A 22112-nucleotide genomic window follows, 5' to 3' on the forward strand; every position below is an offset into this window, starting at 1 on the left:
CGTACATCAGATAACTTGACTACAAAGCATTTTGCAATATCTGCACTCGAGTATGTCGTTCTCAAATTGGACTCTGCACATAAACGTACTCACCAAAGACTAAATCAAACAACTGCTGAATGGAAGTCGTGAGCTCATCTGTTGTAGGTAGCAAAAAAGGGTGTGTGTGTGTGTGTGTGTGTGTGTGTGTGTGTGTGTGTGTGTGTGTGTGTGTGTGTGTGTGTGTGTGTGTGTGTGTGTGTGTGTGTGTGTGTGCGCGCGTGTCTGTATGCACCAGTCTGTAGGCACGTGTATTTATTAGCTGCAATGACCTACAAAAGCATTTGTAGTAACAATAGTGAATAAATCAAGTCCAACTGAAAAAAAGGCATGTGCTATAGTGACTCCAGCTCCAAAATATAAATAAATAAATAAATTATTGAAAATTACATAATTTGCAATTCAAATTATTCTTTCACCTTCTTTGCGGCTACATAAAAATACGGCTCAAAAGGCATCGTTGCCTAACACAAAAGAAACGATCACAACAAAGCAGAATTCGCCACCACGCCCACGCACCTTGAAACGACCGCCATCCTCCTCGATGAAGAAATAATCGACTGCGCTGAACATTCGTTTATCCGAATCAAAAATATCAGCCTGGCAAAAAGACACGATAATCGAATACTCGAGTGAGCGTGAAAGGTGCACATGCGTCCTACAGGGTGCATGTTGATAAGCCAGCCATGACGAGGAGTTGGCTCTTTGTAACGATGAAATCCAAATTTCTCGTCCAATTTGTCGTTTATCATCGCCCTTCTAAATTGCGTCTGTCCAGAGCTGTCGCTGCTGCTCGGAAAAGAACGAAATCGGTAGGTTAGGACGTCAGACCTGATGTGAGATCCCCATTCTTACGTTGCTGCTCCGCCTTCATTTTCGCGGTTGTTTCGTCTGCTTGGCGGTGCGTTTCGAATGGACATTGAAACGAAATGAGCTTACGCGTAGTTCGCGCGTCGGTTCGTAAAACGGCGCGAACTACGACTCATGCGCAGTTTAGAAAGGACCCGTATGTTAAACAAGAGTAGTTCATCATTTTCAGAGTACTAAAACGTTAACATTATGTCAAATTTTTATACTATAATAATTACTGTAATTGACAAAAAATTAAATATATGTTTTCTATACTTTAATTATTAAAAATTTTTGACAAATTTTGTTTATTTCTAAATAAAATAAATTAAAGTATTACAAATATATTTGTAAAATTTTACGTAATTTTTAGCCAAATTTACTATATATTTTAATTACCAAAAATTAAATACTGGCACATGTTTCTATATTAATTATTAAATGGTATTGATCGTTTTGCTTTCTGTTTCTAAAGCAATTTTTGTTCATTAAAAAATCATGACACTCTTATACCATTCCAATTTATTTATTTTCATTAATTAATAAGCAAACATTAATTGCTTATAATATAATTATTAGAAGGCCATTGATTAGTTTGCATTCTATTAATTAAACATGTGCATTAGTTAATGAGATGCTAAACTGCGCGTGTTGTGTCCGTTTGCAGAGTCACCGAAAAATATAGTTTCTTGTAAGTAAACCGATTTCTTGCTTTAGAGACATACACGAGTGAGGGGATTCATGGTACCAGCACTCACTGTTTAGTAGTATTTTTATCACAGTTAATCGTCGCGGGAAAGTCGCACTATCTATTTAAATTAGTCACGTGAATGGGCGTGGTAGCCTGAGACCTGTTCGTTCCATTTTTAATATCTCGGCAATGGCATCAACACATTGCGTTTTACTGTCTCTCACGTTACATCTCATCGCATTGGTAATGCCTCAGGCTGCTGTCGTCGTCATCAACGAGGTGAACACGCACGACCTCGGAACGGACCGAACAGGATTCATCGAGCTGCGAGACACTGGCGGGAAATCAACGTCACTAGATGGATACGTTATCGTGTTTTTCAACGGAAAGACCGACCGAGCGTACCTAACGGTCAACCTGAAGGGCACCAGAACGCGTTCCGACGGTCTGTTCTTGCTGGACGACACCACCTACAGTCCCAATTTTAGATTGGCCGACAGGTTACAGAGTGGAGTACATGCGATGGCACTGTATAGAGCATCTGCATCGCGTTTTCCTTTTGGAGCTCTTCCTACGCAGTCTGGTTTGGTCGACGCGGTCGTGTACGGTAGCTGCGACTACACGTGCACTGACAACGGCTTGATACAAGCGTTTGTTTACGGACAAAAACAGTTGAAAATCGACGCTCCGTGTCGACTACAGAACGTGTCGCTGAGCCGCTGCGGCAACGACCAACAGATGAATCAGTCAGCGTTTGTGCCAGCGAGTGCGACACCGGGAACGCCCAACGACTGCAGTTCAACGTTGACGCCCACGACCGGGGCACCGCCGACGTCGGTACCAGCCACAACAAGAAAGAACATAACGACTTCGTGTCGACCAGTAAAAATCGCTGATTATCTGGTGATCAACGAAGTAAACGCTGATAGCCCTGGTTCTACAGACACCGGAGAGTTTATTGAGTTGTCAGACGGCGGTCTGGGTAACCGAGCACTGGATGGTTATGTCGTTGTGCTGTACGCGGGATCAAGATCTGCGGAAGTAACAAAGGCAATTAGCTTGAATAATCACGTGACGAGGTCAAACGGTCTATTTATAATAGGCGGAAGACACGTCCATTCTGACATTAAGATGGACGACGATTTCTTATCTGACACGGCAGCGGCTGTAGCAATACACAGAGGCAGGGTTACGGACTTCCCCCGAGGTAAAGATGTCTCTGCAAAGGACCTTGTTGATGCTGTTGTTTATACAAAGTATCATGGACTAGCAATCGTTATTATAAACGCGCTTCTTCCCGGACAGGAGCGAATACGAGAACTAGAGACGCATCACCCCGCAGATGAAACAATTAATCGATGTTACTGTCAACCGCGTCTTCTCTCATCTTTCCATCTAGAGCCACAGACTCCCGGCCAACCAAACGACTGCAAGGGGTACGTATCCCCACCGGCTTTTCCCATTTATATCAATGAGCTCAACGCGGACACTCCGGGTACCGACGCTCATGAATTCGTCGAGTTGTACGACGGAGGTGTAGGATTTAGTTGTCTCGACGACTTGGCGTTGGTATTTTTCAGCGCAGGATCGAAGGGAACAGACGACAAGGCGTACAGAGTGATCAACTTGTCGGGATACCAAACAAATCGAAACGGCTACTTCGTCGTTGCACAAGCCGCCGTCAATGTCTCGGGTTCGTCATCCGCTGATGTAATCTTTAGCAAAAGCTTTATTCAAAACGGTGCAGACGCTGTAGCGCTGTACAATGTTTCCAACGGTACTCACTCTGTTGGAAGTGCTGCAAAGCGGGAGGGACTGACGGACGCGGTCGTCTACAGCAACACGAGATCGCCGACTGCTTCTAGACTCCTCGATGTGCTAATGCCGGAACAGCAGCAGATTTACGAAAATTCCAGATTCAATGCGGAGGATGAGTCAATAAGTAGGTGCACCCGCTGTAAGTCGTCGTTCAGTCAAGCGTTCACTCTTAGCGAAATTTCGCCGGGTGGACCAAACGACTGTGTTGGATTCTCTTTAAGAAATTATCCCAAACAAAACGTCGTCATCAATGAGCTGAATGCTGATAACCCTAAATTCGACAACAAGGAGTTCATCGAGCTGTATGATGGAGGACGGGGTGAAACGTGTCTCTACAACATGACTCTCGTATTGTACAACGGCGGGCCGCCGGGAAAGAGCTGGGCGTTCGCTTACTACGTGAAAGATCTCTCTCAATACGGTACTGACGAGAACGGTTTCCTCCTTGTCGGTTCAGCGAATCTCAAGCCTGACATTGTACTCTCGTTATATAGTTTACAGAATGGAGCAGACGCGGTCGTTTTGTACAGAGGATCAGCCGCAGACCATCCGATGAAGAGTAAACCTACATCTAGTGGTCTCGTTGACGCGGTGGTTTACAGCAACAGTAGTACAAGTGCAGTCACTCTGCTAGCTCTGCTGACTCCCGGACAAGTACAAGTAAAAGAGGACGCAACATTCAGAGTAGGAGACGAAACCATAAGTCGATGTCTCAGCAACAAGACACGGGATTTGTCGGCATTCTCGCTAACCGTTCCCACGCCTAGGAAACCCAACAACTGCTCGAGTGTCATCGGAAACCCTGGAAGCACGCAAACAACAAGCACAACGACATCTCAGGCAACTTCACTAAGTTCAACAACTCAGATTACGACGACGGTACCTGCTACTACAACTAGCTCTACAAACGCTCAGTCTTCGACGTCCTCAACTCTATCGCCGTCTATGACCGCGCAATTGCGAACTAATACACCCCGTCCGCTCCCGGGCGTCTTTATTAACGAAATAAGCGCAGACCAGCCCGGACTCGACGCTTACGAGTTTGTCGAGCTGTACGACAACGGAGCGGCGTATACTCGACTCGACGGACTTCTCCTCGTGTTCTTTAACGGCAACGGAGACTCGTCTTACCTTACCGTCGATCTCAACGGCAAAACGACAAACAACCGCGGCTATTTCGTTGTTGGTTCGCAAGCCGTTCTCGGCGACCTTACTGCTCCGTCGGCAGTGAGTATTCAAATCGACGGAGGAAAGTATGGGTTTATACAGAACGGAGCGGATGCGGTGGCTCTCTATCGTGCACCGGCGTCCAAATTTCCTAACGGGACGTCGGTGACCAAGACGGGTCTAGTAGATGCCGTCGTTTACGGTACCAACGACAAAGACGACGATGGTCTGCTTGGGGTGCTCACCCCAGGAGGACATCAGATCAACATCAATTTATCACCCTTAACTAACAGGTCGATAAGCCGTTGTAATTGCTGCAGTCGATCGGATCCATCTTCACACTCTATACGACCACCGACTCCGCTTGATAAAAATTTCTGTGGTGGTGTTCCCACATCGCGAAAGCCGACGTCTATACCCCTTGTCACTGTCGACACAACGCGGCAGACCACTCGTCGTCGATCGACATCTCATATCAAAACGGCGACGCCATCCGGGAAGAACCGAGATGCGATTCAAGGTTTTGTCATCAATGAGATAAATGTTGATCAGCCTGGTGACGATATGGCTGAGTTTGTTGAGCTGTATGACGGCGGGAGAGGAGAGATATCAATGAATAGCGTCCTTCTTGTTTTCTTTAATGGAAACTTGGATGACAGAGCGTATAGAGTGATCGATCTTTCTGGTAGGACCACTTCCAGTGAAGGCTACTTTGTTGTGGGAACACCATCCGTCATACCGCCTCCACATTTGGTCATCACTGACGCGACACCCAGCAACCCACTTCTTCAGAACGGACCGGACGCTGTGGCGTTATACAACTCGACTATACAAAGTTTCCGTCAACATGACAGACCAAAAATCGAAGGGCTGATTGATGTAGTCGTGTACGGTACCGGAGACCCCGACGACCAGACCCTGTTGAACATCCTGGCACCGGGACAAAGTCAGGTGAACGAAAATTCGACTCATCACGTACACGACGAATCAATAAGCAGATGTTCATGCTGTCAGCCACGAAGTCTCACCGCCTTTGTCATAACTCATCCACCAACGCCGGGAAGCGTAAATGCGTGTAGAAAGCGTAATATTAGAGTGCAACTAGACAGCGACGACTGTCGCAATTGGATGGCAACGGATACCACAGAGGTTCTAACCTATGTAGCAGAGTTTGTGAAGAAAATGTGCAACTGTTCCTTTGCTGTTGGACGAAACTTGTTCGCTGATGGAAGCGCGGCATGTGAAGTTGAGCGTCTGGTCGTTAACGCTCTTATTGTGGAAAACGAAGACGAGCTATTGGACAGAGACATAAAATTGTTTGAAGATTTTCTAAAAGCTACTCAAACTATTTCTATCGGGAAGAGTCAGTATCGTGTTAGTAGCCACTGCTGCTCCTCAGCCACGCCAACGGCTGCCAACACGGAAACGATCAAAGACAAGGCCAGTTCAGGTATGAAGCTTGTGTCTAAAATTCTCTTAGTCACATAGCAATGCAGTTTGACATATATACACTTCACACATTGAACTCGATTTAATAAACAGACAGACGGAGAGTGAAAATGGATACGACAACGGAGATTACAGCACTTTTTGCAAAATATCAAATACTTTCCATTTTCCAACTATTCAGTCATTGCACACTAGCACGCATTAACAATTAAAAATAGCTCCCAAAGTCAATATCAATTTTCTAGTAGATCTCTGGATCAAGCCAGACCACTATTGTTTTCGTCAGAGGCCAATTATATTTTTCTTGAGTTTACAAAACAGTGTTCTGGTTTTGAAGCCTCTGGCCCAGTCAAGTTCATTATTTGACAAACACTGCTTGAACTCGGATGCCAGCAAAGACATTAAGCTTAGAAGTATATTAAGGAGATCAAATCAAGTGACCGCACAGTTCATGTTTAATGCAACCTAATGCCACCTAATCAAGTACACTGTCAGTTGCAAACACCATCTCTCAGAAAACTAAACTCGCTCTAGCCTATTCAAAAACTTATAGACATCAGAAATGAGACTGCAGACAAACAAGAGCAAGACGATTTAGACGAGATTTATAGTCTAATATGGCTTGTATTGCTGCTGCTAACAAACAAGCTCAAGGTAATTGATTATAGAATCAACAGAAACCAATACCATGCAGACTCTTGTCTGTGCCTAAATTGCACTGAATCGCCTCTATAGCAAATTTGAATTTCGAGCCCGCACAAAGCACAACCAAAAAGTGAACTCATGTAACTTTCGTTGTGCATGCTTTCTGTCTGTGAAATTGAAGCACTTTTCTAGCATGGCTACAGTGCATGCACTACTAGCTTGTACTAACACTTGATTTATATCTTATATTCTAGGACTCACTCTGCCTATAATAATTTCCGTTGCATGCGGGAGTGTGGCTGCTATTCTTCTCATTTCATTCATCATCTTCATGTGGTAAACCCCAACTCTGCAAAAAAATTAGTTTGCGTTCTGTATATGTCTACCTCTTCGCAGCTTTCGGCAGAAAAGAATGTCGCCCATCAGCGGAATCAGAACAGGCGGCAGCGTAGAACTGGCCGACTCAGACATGGAGGGAAAGTTCAAGCGCAGCAGCTTGGTGTTTGAGAATCCGTACTACGCAGAGTCTGCAGCTCTGCAGTACGAGGGCCGCGTGAAAACACAAGAATTCGTAACCAGGCAAGACAGTTTTTCCTAGCTTTGAAATGTCAGTTTTATAATTCGTAGCTTTCAAGTTGCTAAATAACTCAATGCCGTGCTATACATACATTTTACTCCTCCAATACAGACGTTTTATACACAGCAGTTTTCAATGATTCAGATTGTAATGACCACGATTCTAGACCGTTTGGTGTAGCTGGATGTCAGCACGAGGTCAATCATACAAGTGAAGTTCCACATGCGCATAGATCGGTATCATGTAGGCCTGGCTCAGTACTGTACCATTTCAGGGCAGCAGGTGGTCTTCCAATGCAGAGCCACATGTGGGTGTGGCATTAAAAAGCATTTAGTGCCTCAAGCCAGCATGAAATTCAGAATGCAGATTCCTTGATATTGAATTCCGCAGACTCCATTTCAGAGTTCAACACGCATAGCACCACATAGGCGTACAAAATCCATTGTGCCTCAGCACCCCAGACTCTTGCTGGCACTCGGTTCTCCGGCTGCCCCAAGGCTGGTATCAGTCTGGTAAAGCAAGGACAACAGCGAAAATGGTACACTGTACAAAGAATTAAAGTCTTGGAGCCTTATGGAGCCAAGGACATATCTCCATAGCCAAGTATGGCTTTGTTGCTATAGTAACAACCGCCCTGCCATTTTGGAGTAGTATTTGACCACGCCCCAGCTACCATCAAATTACAATTTGGCTCTACTGTCTGTTCCCATCAGTGTAAACTTTGAAAATCTTCAATATCTCCGTTGTTTCTTGGACTTTTCACGATGCTCTCGGTATCGTTAGAAACCACTAGGTCTGGCATTTCTGTTTACCAAATTATCTAAGCCCAGCCTACAAAGGAAACGGAAGGATAATACTTTTGCATATCAAAGACAAATGGATGGAGCAATGGTTATTATTTAATTATCTTGTAAGACCAACGAATCAGCAACTGGAACCATCTACAATAATATAAATGATGTAACATGGTCCAACTGAAGTCGCTCTTAGTGCTGTAATGAGCACACCTGGTGTGACCTCTACTTCATTACTCACTTCCAAGTTCACACTTACGGGGGGGGAGAGGAATAGACAGTAGTCTCTCTGCATGAGCAAATGCAATGCTCCTGCAGATGAAGCGTAACCAGAATTTTACACAGGCCAACTTGATATTAAAATTATATATTTTATATATATAATAATTAATTATTTTATTAATAATGTATATATTATTAATTATATGCGCGCTCTCTATAAAAAATACATATCAATTAATTACCAGTAGCCATTGCCTTCTGTAGGTGGAACACACTCTCTAAATCAATTTGTACCCAGAATCACAGGTCAGAGTAATTACACGGTTTATTACCAATTAATGGCGGCATGGCACCATACCCGTATAACTAGAGCAGCAAATACATAAATTAGTGATAGAAGAAAGTCGCCAGTGCTTGAACAACGCTCACTACATAGCCGGCTTTACGAAACGATCACGACTTTTGTGACTATAGACGGCTTTGGATCTTTGTCGTCTCTATCCCGATAAAGCAATAATTCCAGTATGCTTGAGGAACCGAGGCTATCCTAAAACTAATGGCTCTCTACTAAATCCGCTATGTTTTGACGCACTAATCATTTATTCCAGTATGGTTGTTATTTGTCACTATACTATTACAAACACAAAATACCTACTTTCTAGTGCCAGGTCAATGTATACGTAATGCCTACAGGGCCAGATCCAGAGGGGGTTCACGGGGTTAAAAACCCCTCTTTTCCAATAGGCGTGGTTCTAATATTTATATAATTTTAATAGAAAAGAGAAAATTAATAATGCTATAAACAACTGGTAACGATGAACCCTCTTTCAAAAATTCCTGGATCCGGCCCTGGCCTACCAATAGTAGTTGCGTCACGTACTGACTACGGCACACTACAGTCTACCTAAAACATTGTACCACGTACTTGCAATTACGTTGAAACTAGGTACTTGCAACTAAGTTGAAACTAACATCGCATATTGGGCATGCAGAAAAAACCGAAAAGAAAAGTTTCACACTGTAAGAAAAAGGTAGCGTCAAAAGTCTGCAACGATTAGACACTGTATACACTCAAGGTTGGACTAGAGATGCGTCTATACTGTTATTCCTAGAGAATCACTGCCCTAATTGAATGATAATTTCTAACGTTATCAGTCAATTAATTAATTAAGTCATAGTGTCTGAGGAGCAGCGCCAATCCAGTCAAACGTTCTTGGCCTATTGTGCTTCGAAGTCTTTAGTCGTTACGACGCCGACGCGCGCAAGCGCTAGGGTTACAGTAACACCGCAATGACTCGACGACTCATCACTAGCCTCGAATCCCAGACGTTTCTACAAGCGCCTACATTGGTGGGCGGGGAAAGGCAATAGTGGGCGGAAAGGCCTACAAAGCAGAGTAGGCGAGGAAAGGACAAAAGTGGGCAGGAAGAAAGAAACTTGTAGACGCCTGTAGAAACGTCTGGGATCCGAGGATACTCAATGCCTAACCGAATGTGGGCGGGTGGATGTGGGCGGGCGGATGTGGGCGGTATTATACTCCACGTAGGTCTTTTATGTTAAAGTAAACGGTTAGCAAGAAAACACTTACAGTTTAAATATAACTGGTGTAGAACTAGAGAGCAAGAGAAAAACTTGATAGCAGCCGATCGCGAGGATTTAGCACTTTAGCCATTAGTACTGCATGCGCTCAAACAACACGTCGTTACCAGTCATGTGCAGACTGGTAGTAGGAATTGTCGAATTGAGACCAAACATGAAAGGTACCTATTCAATGCCGTTTCCAAGTGATTCCTTTAGGTAAAGACAGATGAGACTCAGAGTCATCTGGGGTGATTTTCGGATCACAAGGAGACACGCCCGAGCTGGTTCCATGCCAGCGCTGTACAACGCGTGCGTACAAGAACACGCATGACCGTCAATAGTCTAGTGTGCATGCGGTATACACACCATAAACTCGATTGAATTTAATGTACGGTATACTTATTTAATTAATAAACCAAATTGGCTTCCAAAATGGCCAACACGGCTTATCATTTGTGCAGTCAGGAAATGACTTCACATATCAGTTCTCCTTTCTATGCCTACACGAACATGAAAAATCAAAAAGCACTTGCTGTAAGTCAATATTGTGCCAAAATTGCTAATTTCTACTCATTCTTGTACGTGAACACCTTAATTAATTTATTTCGCAATATAGGCTCCTCGCTAGCAAATGGGTGGCGACAGATCGGTGCCGGGAGAGCACGGGGATATGCCTTCAATTTGACACTCATACACATTAGATACGTCAATCACGTGCTCCTGGAGTCTCAAGTCTCCCGTGGTTGTCAGACTCAATGTAGCGACGCAGCCTTGCCAGCCATTGCGGAACTCGTTGTCGGTGAGGTCGGACACGTTTTCGGATCCACCTGAAATTCGAATCGCTTAGGTTTGTGTTCGATTGACATCACGAGACTTACCGATATACACGAACGCGTCGTCTCCAGGGCGGAAAGGAAAGTTCGTTCCTTCTGCCACCAATGGACGACCTTCTACACTGCCTTCCAATGTCAACTGACCATTTGCATAGCCAGTACGTCTATACACATAAACAAACAAACATTAACTTTTCAATATACAACAATTGAAACAGAATTATGAGCCAAGTTTAATTGCACTCTTTCAGAGTGGCGCACACTTGTAATGTGGATGCAGTTTTCACGCAGATAGCACGAAAGACGTAAACAAAGGCGTACGACGCAAAACGCACAAAACGCTGTGTATTTTAATGTAAAACCGCCTTATAGTCTTACCTTCTAAAACCTAAGTCTAGAAGTTTATCAGGATTTATGCGGCTTGTTGTCTGAAATTGATGGGAGCCAGACTCATCGTGCCACCTAAACACAACAAGAACCATGAAACAGCAAACTCGCAGCCAACACAACACCGGACACACATTATCACAATCGCTCCTCCTTTCATTCCAATGGAAAGAAAGTCCTCTGAAGACTCCTTGACATGACAAATCAATACAATTCAACAGGCTTCATTAGGCAAACAAAGTGAGGCTTACTGATCCGTAATAAAACATCAGTCCATCCGTAAATCCTTCTCTGATGGTAAAAGAGATCGTCAGGACTGGGACATTCAGACCTGGGACAGTCAGATCTGACCGATCTATGTAGCCGCTATAAACAACAACATAGATAAGGTACATGGACTAGACAAGCCTCAATGCGGTAATCTTCTACTGATCTTTAGCTAGTACAATCAGCGGCCAACTTCACTATCAGAAACTTAATTAATCAGAGTCAGTGGCGGATCCAGGCATGGACACACAAGGCACGTGCCATCCTCTCTAAAGCTATATAGAATAAACTTTTCTAGTCAAGAACTCCAGTAAGAGTCCTTAACAAGTGGAAAACTTGTCTCCCGCTTAAATTCAAACCAATCAGCAGTAGATCTAGGCGGAGGCAATGGGGCACATGGCATGTGCCCTCGTTTGGAGCCTCTTTCTTGACTTTAGGTCTAAGAAAGCGAGGCAATTGATAGCTTAGAGTCTCAAACGGGCCTAGGAATCTAGATTGCAGACTTATTGTTTAATTATTCAACGCTATAAAAAGCTTTTGTTACCACCTTGCTGTTTGCTCACAAGATATAGCCCTCTTGACTACGACGTCATGTAAACGCTTTACTGATAAGCGGCCGAGAAAGATGTTCCTTGAAAGTCCGCTTCTTCCTTTTGACCGTGATGAAATTTAGTTTTCCATCTTCCTTAAAAACAGCCTTGCTACATACTAACAAAATGTATGTAGGGCATGTAAGCGTCGGAACCGTGTGAAACAAGGGGCCATGGCCACCCTGCATAACTTCCTGCCTCAATGTATTCCTCGCAAAAGATAAACGTCTTGAGCACCTAACCTCGAGATCTCCTACGCCTATGCAAGAATCGTTCTCATGTAAGTCTATTATAGAAACTGTTGGTCTAAAGTCTAAAATTCCTACCATAAAGGACCTGCATCATGGCTCAAGTCTTATTCCCTTTCTATCAAATCCTACATCCGCCAATGGCGCCGCAGTACTATGTTCTGCTCACATACGTATTAGACCTGACGCTGGCCGCTGTCACCTCACATACTTTCTATACATGCACTTAACTGTAGGATATAAGAGATAACACTCAGACTGCATACGAGAAGACATAATAAGAAATCTGCTCCTATCCACGCAAATTAGCATTAGAGTTACATATCTCACATTTAGCAACCAAACGATACCGTGTTCCATTTCTAATAATTAAGAATCAATACAACAATTACCAACATGTTAATACCTCATTAGGTTTGACTTATACTTGATGAATCCATCTCCAGTGAAATTTGGGCGTCCAAACTGTACCACTATAAACACAGTGCATCACAACTGTATCATCTAACTAACGCAGACAAAATACAGAATTGACAAAGAAAGGTCCAATGATACACAGCAACACAACATAAAGCTTAAACAGATTTTCAAGCCAAAGGGGTCCATTTTAGCTAAGCTGTCCGATTGTAGCTGCCAACAACGGACCCCTGTCCGTTTTGGCCCTAGTCTAAATTTTTGTTACAAGAGTGTTAAGTATCAGTTATAAAAACATGGATCTGAGCTCAAGCAAGGCGGTGTGTTCCCAACGCAACAAAACATACCTTTCTCGCAACTGTCTCCGTACTCTCCCGGTACACACTCACACTCCTTCACACCAGGAGACTTTTGATGACAGAAACCAAACCCACACTCGTCCAGACCATCACACGGATTGCACACCAAAACGTTGGCCTTCAGTTTGGGCTTCGTTAGATCAACCATCCGAGCTTGCACGCTTAGCCGTTTCACGCAGCCTACGAACCCGATCGTCTGCCCACTTCTCTCTGATAAACGATGATAATCTTGAACGCCACCCACGTATAGGTCACCCTCCAAAATTTGCCGAGTCTCCCTTCCACGAGTGTCGCCTTGTACCAGTGGCAGATCGTCGACTTGCAATGAACCTGAAGTGCCTTGACGACGTGCAACGATGACGTGGTCTAAAATTAGATCGATAGGATCGCTTCGCACTACTGCTGTCGTGCCGTCGCCGTTGGAGAAACGAAACTCCACCGAACCGTCTACCAAACCAATTGAGAAAAAAGATTCATACGCGTCGCTCCTTCTTCCTCCATGATACAAAATAAGGCCTTGTTCGATATCGGGTCGAAAGGCTATCTCGATAGAAAGATCGGATGATGGAGTGAGGACGCCCGTGTCGTTAAATGAGGCGAACGATGTCAGATTGAAATAGGGAATGATCACTAAAAAGAACAAAATAGTCATTAAACTTTTGCCAATTTGCCATTGGTTCAGGTTATGCTAGTGTTGAATGTTAGTCTAAATCCGTTCTTTCTTCCATACATTCGTTCAATCCTATGTCTGTGCGTCTGCCAATACCTGTAATTAATTTTGAGTCTGTCATCTGTCTCTCTGTCTGTCAATCTGTCTGCCTACCTGCCTGAATGCCTGCCTTCCATCCTTCCTTCCTCCCTTCCTCCTTTCCTTCATCCTTCCTTCTTCCCTTCCTTCCTTCCTTTCTTCCTTCCTGCCTCCCCGCCCGCCGCCCTGCCTGTCTGCCTAGACCTAGTGAACGGAGCTGCAAAGGAATGCAGACATGCAGCGACAAACTTAAATCAGAAAATGTTACAGCTATTCAAAGGAGACCTTCAGATAGATCTAGCCCCGAAATTGTTCTGCTAGTGTTTAGCTTTACGGCACATGAGGATCTCAAACGGAAAACTTACTGCATAAACTGGGGGAAAAGGCAGGGCTCATTGAAGGAAGACGAGTAGATGCAGAGTTTATGTCATATTGGCGACGACGTTTTTCTGTGACTCTCCAAAAATGCAATAGTAAAGTTGTCCTAAGAAAAGTGTCTAAGTTGTCAACAAACAGACTAATGGAGGATAATGTAGTTAGCAAAGATAGATACATTTAGTGCTTCACACATTGAAATAGTTGAACTTGTTCATGAAGCACTTTCCTTTAATTATTGAAAAATCGTGTATTCTAGTGTGTAGAGATGCTGTATCCTAATAAAATAACCTGCCTGCCTGCCTGCCTGCCTGCCTGCCTGCCTGCCTTCCTTCCTTCCTTCCTTCCTTCCTTCCTTCCTTCCTTCCTTCCTTCCTTCCTTCCTTCCTTCCTTCCTTCCTTCATTCATTCCTTCCTGTCTGCCTGTCCGACTTCCTGCCCGACTCCTGCCTGCCTGCCTCACAGTCTGTTTGTCGTCTGCTTCCTGCAATCTGCCTGACCATCACTTCTTTGCGTACGTTTATATTATTCCAGACCTCCATACTCTCACACTTAACTATTGCAAACTTGTGTAACATACGTGTATCAACTGCAACCGTTTCAGCAATGTTCTAGCTTACCAGGACCATCTGCAGGATAGCAGATAAAATCAGTAGTTCTCAAAACACAGACTTCTCCACTTTGACATGGACACCCTACTTCATCTCCCTCACACCTGCCAACGTTCTCCAAACGCAATGCATCATCATACAAGTCCAAGTCATATTCGGGTCGTATGCTCAAATGACGGATGCATCCAACAAAACCTGAACGAGCCGTCACTTCGCTCCGAACGTCACCGTAGTACGGATGTCCACCCAAATAGAAACGATCTTCCAAGTCGAAACTCGAAAGACGTCCCGTTGCCCGTCCAAACACAAGCTCCTGATCGTCGACAACTAACTCACCAGCGACTCCTCGACGGGAAATAGAGACGGTATGCCACTCGTCCATTGTAATGGAGTCTTGGCTGGTGAGGGCTACCTGAGATTCCCCAAGATTGAATTGGAATATCACCTTTCCGTTCAAGAGACTAAGTGCCATGAAGTCACTAGTCAACGGTCGAGACTGGTTGCCGTGATACAAAATCAGACCAGTCTCTTTGTGAGGCAGATAAGTGATCGTAATGTTAAACCCCGAGTCGGCATGGTCACGATGATACGTTGTGTAAGAATTACCAAGAAAAGACGGCGGCTTATCTGGTAAAATAAAATGGAATGACAACAAGGCAGAAAGAAAACTGAAGTAAAATTAGGGCAAGTAGACAACCAACCCAGCAAGCAAACACACGCGCGCGCGCGCACACACACACACACACACACACACACACACTGAGACAGCTACCTACTACAAAGTAAACCGACATCACCGACTTACCCATAACAGCAAGTTTGCTGCTTCCATAATCTTCCCGTGCGACACCTCCATTTCCGATCCTGTTCACTGCTGTACATATATACTCGCCCTCGTCGCCGGCAGTAACAGAATTAAACACCAAGTCACCCGATACTACACTCGCCATCGATGACAGCGACTGCCCGTCGCCTCTCGACCATAAAATTTGAGGAACGGGATATCCAGTCGCCGAGCAGTAAAGTCTCGCCGTTTCGTTTTCATACACTGCCAACTGTTCAGGTCCAGCTGAAACACTCGGCATACCTAAATACACACAAAATGCAAACCGCTCACGTCGTTCAAGTGCTCGATTACTCACTGAAAACGTCTAGAGTCAACGATTCCGTTGTATTCTGGGCGACTCCGTTCGATCCCGTGCAATTGTAAATTCCCGCATGCTCTGACTTTGCGACGTTGATTATCAACTCGTTTCCGCTCTGTTCGACTCCTATTGGCAACGACCTTCCTCCACCCCTTGTCCACGTGACGACAGGAGTGGGGATTCCCTGTGCGTTACACTCGACGACAAGTCGGCCGTCTTCTTCGACGCCCGTCTCTCCAGTAATGCGAACCACGATAGCACCAACTACAAATACATCCTATAGTTATCATATAATAACGTTAATAATGCCGAGGTAAAAATAGCCCCGGTTCTGAGGCCTGTTGGGGTGGGCCCAGGGTGTCTGAGCAGTTAGTTTTTAATATTTAAATGCTAAAGCATTGTTGAGACATCACTGGTCAACAAGCTTGTATCCGTGAGAATTGATCACGGTGCTCGAGTCTTAAAGCCTTTGGGGTCTTCATCCGTGTAGTGAACTGTCTGATAGGAGACCTCATTCACAGTTTCTTCTTAACTCCAATGAGGGTTCTGTGCGGTCCGTCAGCTGGCGTCAGCATCTAGGTGCCGCAAAGCTTGAATTTACTCTTGGGAGCTGTGTTTATACCTGTGAAAGCATGATCCGAAAGTTGGATCCACTCAGTGATAATCTGCGCTAGACATTGTACGTGAGAAGGATGGTACTACCCTCTCATGTTGTAGAAGTGTCTTGAATGTAAATTATTTGAGAATGTTTATGCATACATGCATTGTGAGATTTCAGATGGTCTAGTGGCAAAAGAGGACATCTATCCAACTTCCATGCAGGGACTGCGTCCAAGGACATCCCAAGACCTCTTCTCTTCTGTTGCAAATCGACAGGATGTATATATAGAACTTCTTCCTAAATAGCCCTGAAACCTACATTGCCCTGAAACATGTAGGTTTGAGCGCTCTTCTCTCATTTTAGAAGTGTACTGTTCATCACTTTTGATTGATATCAGACATAAAAATACCGGTCGCCATCACGGTATTTCTAAATATATCCGCCTGAGAACGCGGAAATTTTGTTACCTCGGCTTAAATCAAATCACAAGCCCTTTACCTTGCACATTCAATGTAATATTGTGGCTTTCGTTTCCAGCAACACTTCTTGCCTGACATCTGTATGTTCCCGAATCTTCCGATCGCACTGAAAACAGCTGCAGCCTGCCTTCGTCGGCCACTGCACCGCTCGGTAACTCAGACATTGAATTGAGTTTGCTCCACGTGATGTTTGGTTTGGGAATGCCATCAGCAGAACACAACAAGGTGACATTGTCTCCGTATTCGGCCGTGTATGATGTCCTACCCGTCACAGTCGGCCGTACTTTAGAAAATAAATAAATAAAAAATATTTCAACAAGAATTCTTGTTGGACTCTACCGTGTACTGTCAGTGTCGTTGTTGCGGTCACGTTCTGCACAATGTTTTCCGCCGTGCAGACATACACTCCGCCGTCTCCTCGTTTGACACCTGAAATCTCCAGTCGCCCGTCAGTCACGGTGGACGAAGTCGGAAGATCTCCGACCTCACGCGACCAAGACACCTTAGCCTCGGGACAGTCGCCCGTCGCTTCGCACGTCATTGAAACGGAAGCTCCCACAAGAGCAGTAGCCTGGGACGGCATGACGGAGACTTTTGCAGCGGCTATGTATACATCAAACAGCCAATTTTAAATTAGTAATTAATTAATTAAAAGTTGTGCAACACTCTCGCATCCACAGCTATAAGCCTTCTGAAACCCAAGATAGAATTGTCTAGTCTCGCGTAGCCAGACCCTTTCCCGCCGTGTCATGCTTCCGGGTAATCGTCAAAAGTTATCACATACGGGGCATAACACCGCTTCTGGCTACGCATTGTTAGGTTCCCGTATAAATGTAGTGCGCCAGGAAATAATGTTTTCGCTTTGGCAGATCAAACATATAGGTTTGGTTGTAATTTCCGACATGCCCTGGCAATGCATAACATGAATTACACTGTTCTGATAAAAAAGTTATTTCAGGAACGTTGGCGGTTCGTCCATTGTCTATAGTTGCCGCGCAAAAACAAACGTAAATGCCGCCCGTGATTAAACCGCACTAAGAGCGTGACACATTCCTGAGCGTGACACAGTCACACATTCACATAGTCCCCAGACCGGAAGTAAATCAAGCCCGATAGTTTGAGTATCTGGCTAAGTTACGTGGCTTTTACAAAGTCCCGTTTCTCTTGGCTGATAGAGCTGAATCTAATGGTTTACTCACCAACAACTGATAAGTTTCCGAACGCCTGTCGCTTTTGTCCATTTTTAGTTTCAACGGTGCAGACGTACTGACCGCTTGTTGCACAGCTCGTTTCTAGAATCGTTAGTGTTTCTCCGTCGTTTGAAATTGCGCTGTTTTTAGGCACCTCTTCCGTCTGTCTAGACCAAGTAATTGTCTCCGCCGGTCCACCGCCGCGGAAAACACATTGAAATCGCGCCGTCTGCGGAGCAGTCACCCTAGAAAACGGCGGATCGACTGCAATCTGCAGCGGAACTACGTGTACAAACACAAACCAAACGATTATTACCAAACGCATAACGCGGCCGTGCATGCGTGCGAGTCTGTGTGTGTGTTTGTGTGTGTGTGTGTGTGTGTGTGTGTGTGTGTGTGTGTGTGTGTGTGTTCGTGTGTGTGTGTGTGTGTGTGTGTGTGCGTGTGCGTGTGTTCGTGTGTTCGTGTGTGTGTGTGTGTTCGTGTGTGTGCGTGTGTGTGTGCGTGAGTGTGCGTGTATGTGTGTGTGTGCGCGCGCGCGCGCACGCGCACGCTCCAGTCTCTTTGTATGCCTGTCTATTCGCCTGTCAGTCTGTCTATCTGTCTTTATTAAAACACATAACATAATCTACTCACATCTCTAGCACTAAAAGTAAAAAAGGCTATTGAGTTCAACTTAAAGTACAACTACTTCTCCATTTTAAGGTAAGACTCGAGTTAGCTCATGCAGAATGACTTTAGAATTGCATCGTTGTTTGTAAATGTGTATGTTGTCAAAAATACATCTATTCAATGCATCAAAGTACACACGAGTAAAACGACAAACTAGTGAGTTCACCATAAATAATGTACAACCCCGAATGTTCTAGTCTATTTCGTGTACATTTGGCTTTTCTATAAGATTCCTACAAAGTGAAATAGAGGAAACACATTTTGATTTTCTTGCTACTCACGTTGGCGTTGCATCATTACAGTGTCATGGCCAATGCACGTAACCAGTATGTCTAGAACTCAACAGAAATCACTTTTCGTCCTTATCTCTTAACCATGAAAAATCTCGCAGAGAAATTTCTGACGTTCCTTAACTCTAACAGCCATAATGCTCAAGCACTACGGGCATTAGTTGACGACTAAAACCACCACGGTGTGTTTAGAGATGTATCTCTCCTTTTGCTCTGTCAGCCAACCTGCCTGTCTCTCAGTCAGTCCGTACGTCCGTCAATCCATCCACCCGTCAGTCCGTCAGCAAGTCCAAAAGCCCGTCCGCCCAACCGCCCGGCCGTCTGCCTGCCTCCCTGTATTGTGCGTATGATATCATACCATGCGTCCTTAATTCTGTAAACCTAACCGACTACTACACTTACTCTCAACAGCCAGCATCACATGGTCCCCGTGAATACCAAACAAAGATATAGCTTGGCAAACATACTCAGTCGGTGTTGTCGGCAGCACATTAGTCAAAATCAGACGACCATTATCTTCTCTAGCATTGTCCGGTAGGCTCGATCGACCGACGGCCAACCACTGAACCGCCGGTGCAGGACATCCTTGTACACTACAGTTAAACTGAACGTCACTCCCTTCGTCAACCGTCTTGTTCTTTGGAGCAGCAATTGCTCTGGGAGGCACCACGTCAACCCTAAGTACTGCCGTATCTCTCTCTGAGTATGCTCCAAAAGTAGCCACACATCTGTACGTTCCGTTATCAGAATCATCGACTGCAGGAATGACAAGCCGTCGACCGTCGTCCCTCACAAAGTCGTCAGAGACGGCAACGTCGTCGACCGTCCAGCTGCGAGAGACCCCACTCATTCTTGCCGAGCAATTGAACTCCGCTGTCTGTCCGGGACACAACTGCAGTTGCGACGGAGTCACCTCCACGGCTATCTCTACACAAAAACTCGAGCTTGTTAATTAAGCAACGCAAATCTAATAAAAATCGGATTTTAGCATACGTGGTGGTCGAACAGTCAACATCGCAAATGTAACCACAAAGCGCCCCAGAGAATCCTCGCCTCTACACCTATATCGTCCTCCTTCTCTTCCCAACAGAGGCGTGAACGAGAGAACGTTTCCCTCCACAACAGCATTATCCGGTACAGGTCCATTAGTACGACTCCACACAAACGTGTCAACCGTTCCTTTCCTCACCATGCATCGAAAGACGGCGTTCACACCAGCCATCTCATCGATAGAATAAGGTAAAATGATGATCTCGGGATCAGCAATAGCCGAATCTGCAAAGACAAATCGGTTTCCAACATCGACATAACGACAGAAACAAACAAACCTGACGATGACGGTGTAACCAGTGACTCCGTTGATGGAATAGCCGTCGACACTGTTTGCGTTGATGGAATAGCTGTCGACGCTGTTTGCGTCGATGGAATAGCTGTCGACGCTGTTTGCGTAGTCGGATATGAGGTTGAAGCCTGAGTTGAAACCAACGACGGCAGTACCGTTACCTGCGCTTCCGCCGTTTCGCTGCCGCCTAAATTCGTTGCCGTGCAGGTGTACCTGCCGTTGTGGCTCAGCGTCGCCCTCGTGATATTTAAAATTGAACCACGAGTCGGCGTGGAAAAGTCATCAGCCATCTCTTCCAGGTTACCGACGTCTCCATCGACGAAGATCCACGAAACTTGAACCTGCGTAAGGCTGTTGATGTCGCAACGCAAAACCAAGGGTTCTCCCGACGTTATCGTTACAGATCGTGGAGAAACAGTGACAGTTGGACGAGGAACAGCTATGAGAAAATCCTAATCAACATGCGAGAAGTTTATAGATACAAGACAGTGCAGCTTACCGTAGAGCCGAATAATCGCGTTAACAGACGTCGTTCCCAGAGAATTCTGGGCTTGGCAAGTGTACTGACCTCTAGTTTTCTGATTAAGTTCGATTGTTACGCGCGCCTGTCTGGCAGTAACACCTGGAGGCAACGTCGATGCACCCTTATACAGCCATGAAATATTAGGGATAGGAAAACCAGTGACGCTGCAGTGGAGGTTGATCACCGAGCCAAGATATCCACCGGCATGGGGAGGGGAAATCTTGACAACTGGTAAATCTACGATGAGACACACTATGGCAAGCTAACAAAATATTGGCAGAAACACACGCTTACTCTGAACTATGACACTGACTTCTCTTTCAGCGTTTCCGATCCGGTTGGTGACTCTACACACATAGTCACCAGCATTACTTGCAGTGATAGACCCGATCTGATGCTGTAAAGCCACTTCGATAGCCGATTCCGCAAGGTCGCCGGAGCTTCGTCTTAAAGCGACCACTTCCCCTACAGGATCGTGCCAGTACAAATCGGGCGCAGGATTTCCTACTGCAGAACAGGAAAGAGAAAGTTGCTTTCCTCTCTCAGTCAGCACCGGGCTAGCAGTCAAGTCTACAATTGTAGGTGCTGAAGGTCTGGCGACCGCGACGACGAAGTTGACCCGACTCCTGCCGCCTGGATTACTAGCAAATACTACGTAGTTTCCTGCGTCAGTCAACTGAGTACTGGAAATCCTCAAGCTACTTTGGTATCGACCGGGCAGGACCGCATCTGGAGGTGTCCGAAACCGGGTTCCCACGACAACAGTTGCATTAGGCAGACCGTCAGGACGTCTATTCCATGACACAGAGACGTCGAGGTGCCCACTAACTTCCACCTCCACAACGAGAGGAAGCCCTTCTTGAATAAGGATCCTCGTCGACGGCGCTGATGTGAACTCGGGAGCCGGCGGGACTGTAGAACAAGAACATGTAGCATTCTTATTTAAGCACGAGCGACTGCAGCTTACGTCTTCTAGAAACATTTGCTGTTTGGTGGACCATCCCAGCTGCATTGCTCGCTTCACATTTGTACCTGCCGACGGTTTCGTCTCCGATTGCGACCGTTAGCGTGCCGCTACTATTTGAAGCTCCGTCAGGTAAGCTTCTGCCATTAAAGAGCCACCTAATTGTGGGTTCCGGATCACCAGTAGCAGAACAGTTTAACTGGACTACGAGACCAGGAAAGCCGACAATGGATCGTGGCATT

The 22112-nt window shown here is 45.3% G+C and overlaps 2 protein-coding genes across 2 annotated transcripts; one reads left to right on the forward strand and one right to left on the reverse strand.

Annotated features, from left to right (window-relative positions):
- The first annotated feature begins 1768 nt into the window (after positions 1–1768).
- LOC134181689 (uncharacterized) lies at positions 1769–7452 on the forward strand. The gene is made up of 3 exons (XM_062648956.1): positions 1769–6014; positions 6913–6994; positions 7055–7452. The coding sequence occupies exons 1-3, from the start codon at positions 1769–1771 to the stop codon at positions 7254–7256; spliced, it is 4530 nt and encodes a 1509-aa protein (XP_062504940.1). The 3' UTR covers positions 7257–7452.
- Positions 7453–10205: 2753 nt separating this feature from the next.
- LOC134181690 (basement membrane-specific heparan sulfate proteoglycan core protein-like) lies at positions 10206–22111 on the reverse strand. The gene is made up of 19 exons (XM_062648957.1): positions 21874–22111; positions 21201–21818; positions 20883–21143; positions 20370–20822; positions 20035–20316; positions 19444–19968; positions 18089–18361; positions 17229–17492; positions 16909–17172; positions 15807–16073; positions 15470–15751; positions 14674–15291; positions 12919–13560; positions 12564–12630; positions 11304–11418; positions 11187–11242; positions 11044–11127; positions 10711–10829; positions 10206–10659 (listed from the first exon to the last, which is right to left on the reverse strand). Exons 1-19 carry the CDS (start codon positions 22109–22111, stop codon positions 10457–10459), a joined length of 5631 nt encoding a protein of 1876 aa, XP_062504941.1. The 3' UTR covers positions 10206–10456.
- Position 22112: the final 1 nt, after the last annotated feature.

Source organism: Corticium candelabrum, chromosome 7 (assembly GCF_963422355.1).
Source record: "Corticium candelabrum chromosome 7, ooCorCand1.1, whole genome shotgun sequence".
Classification (NCBI taxonomy): domain Eukaryota; kingdom Metazoa; phylum Porifera; class Homoscleromorpha; order Homosclerophorida; family Plakinidae; genus Corticium; species Corticium candelabrum.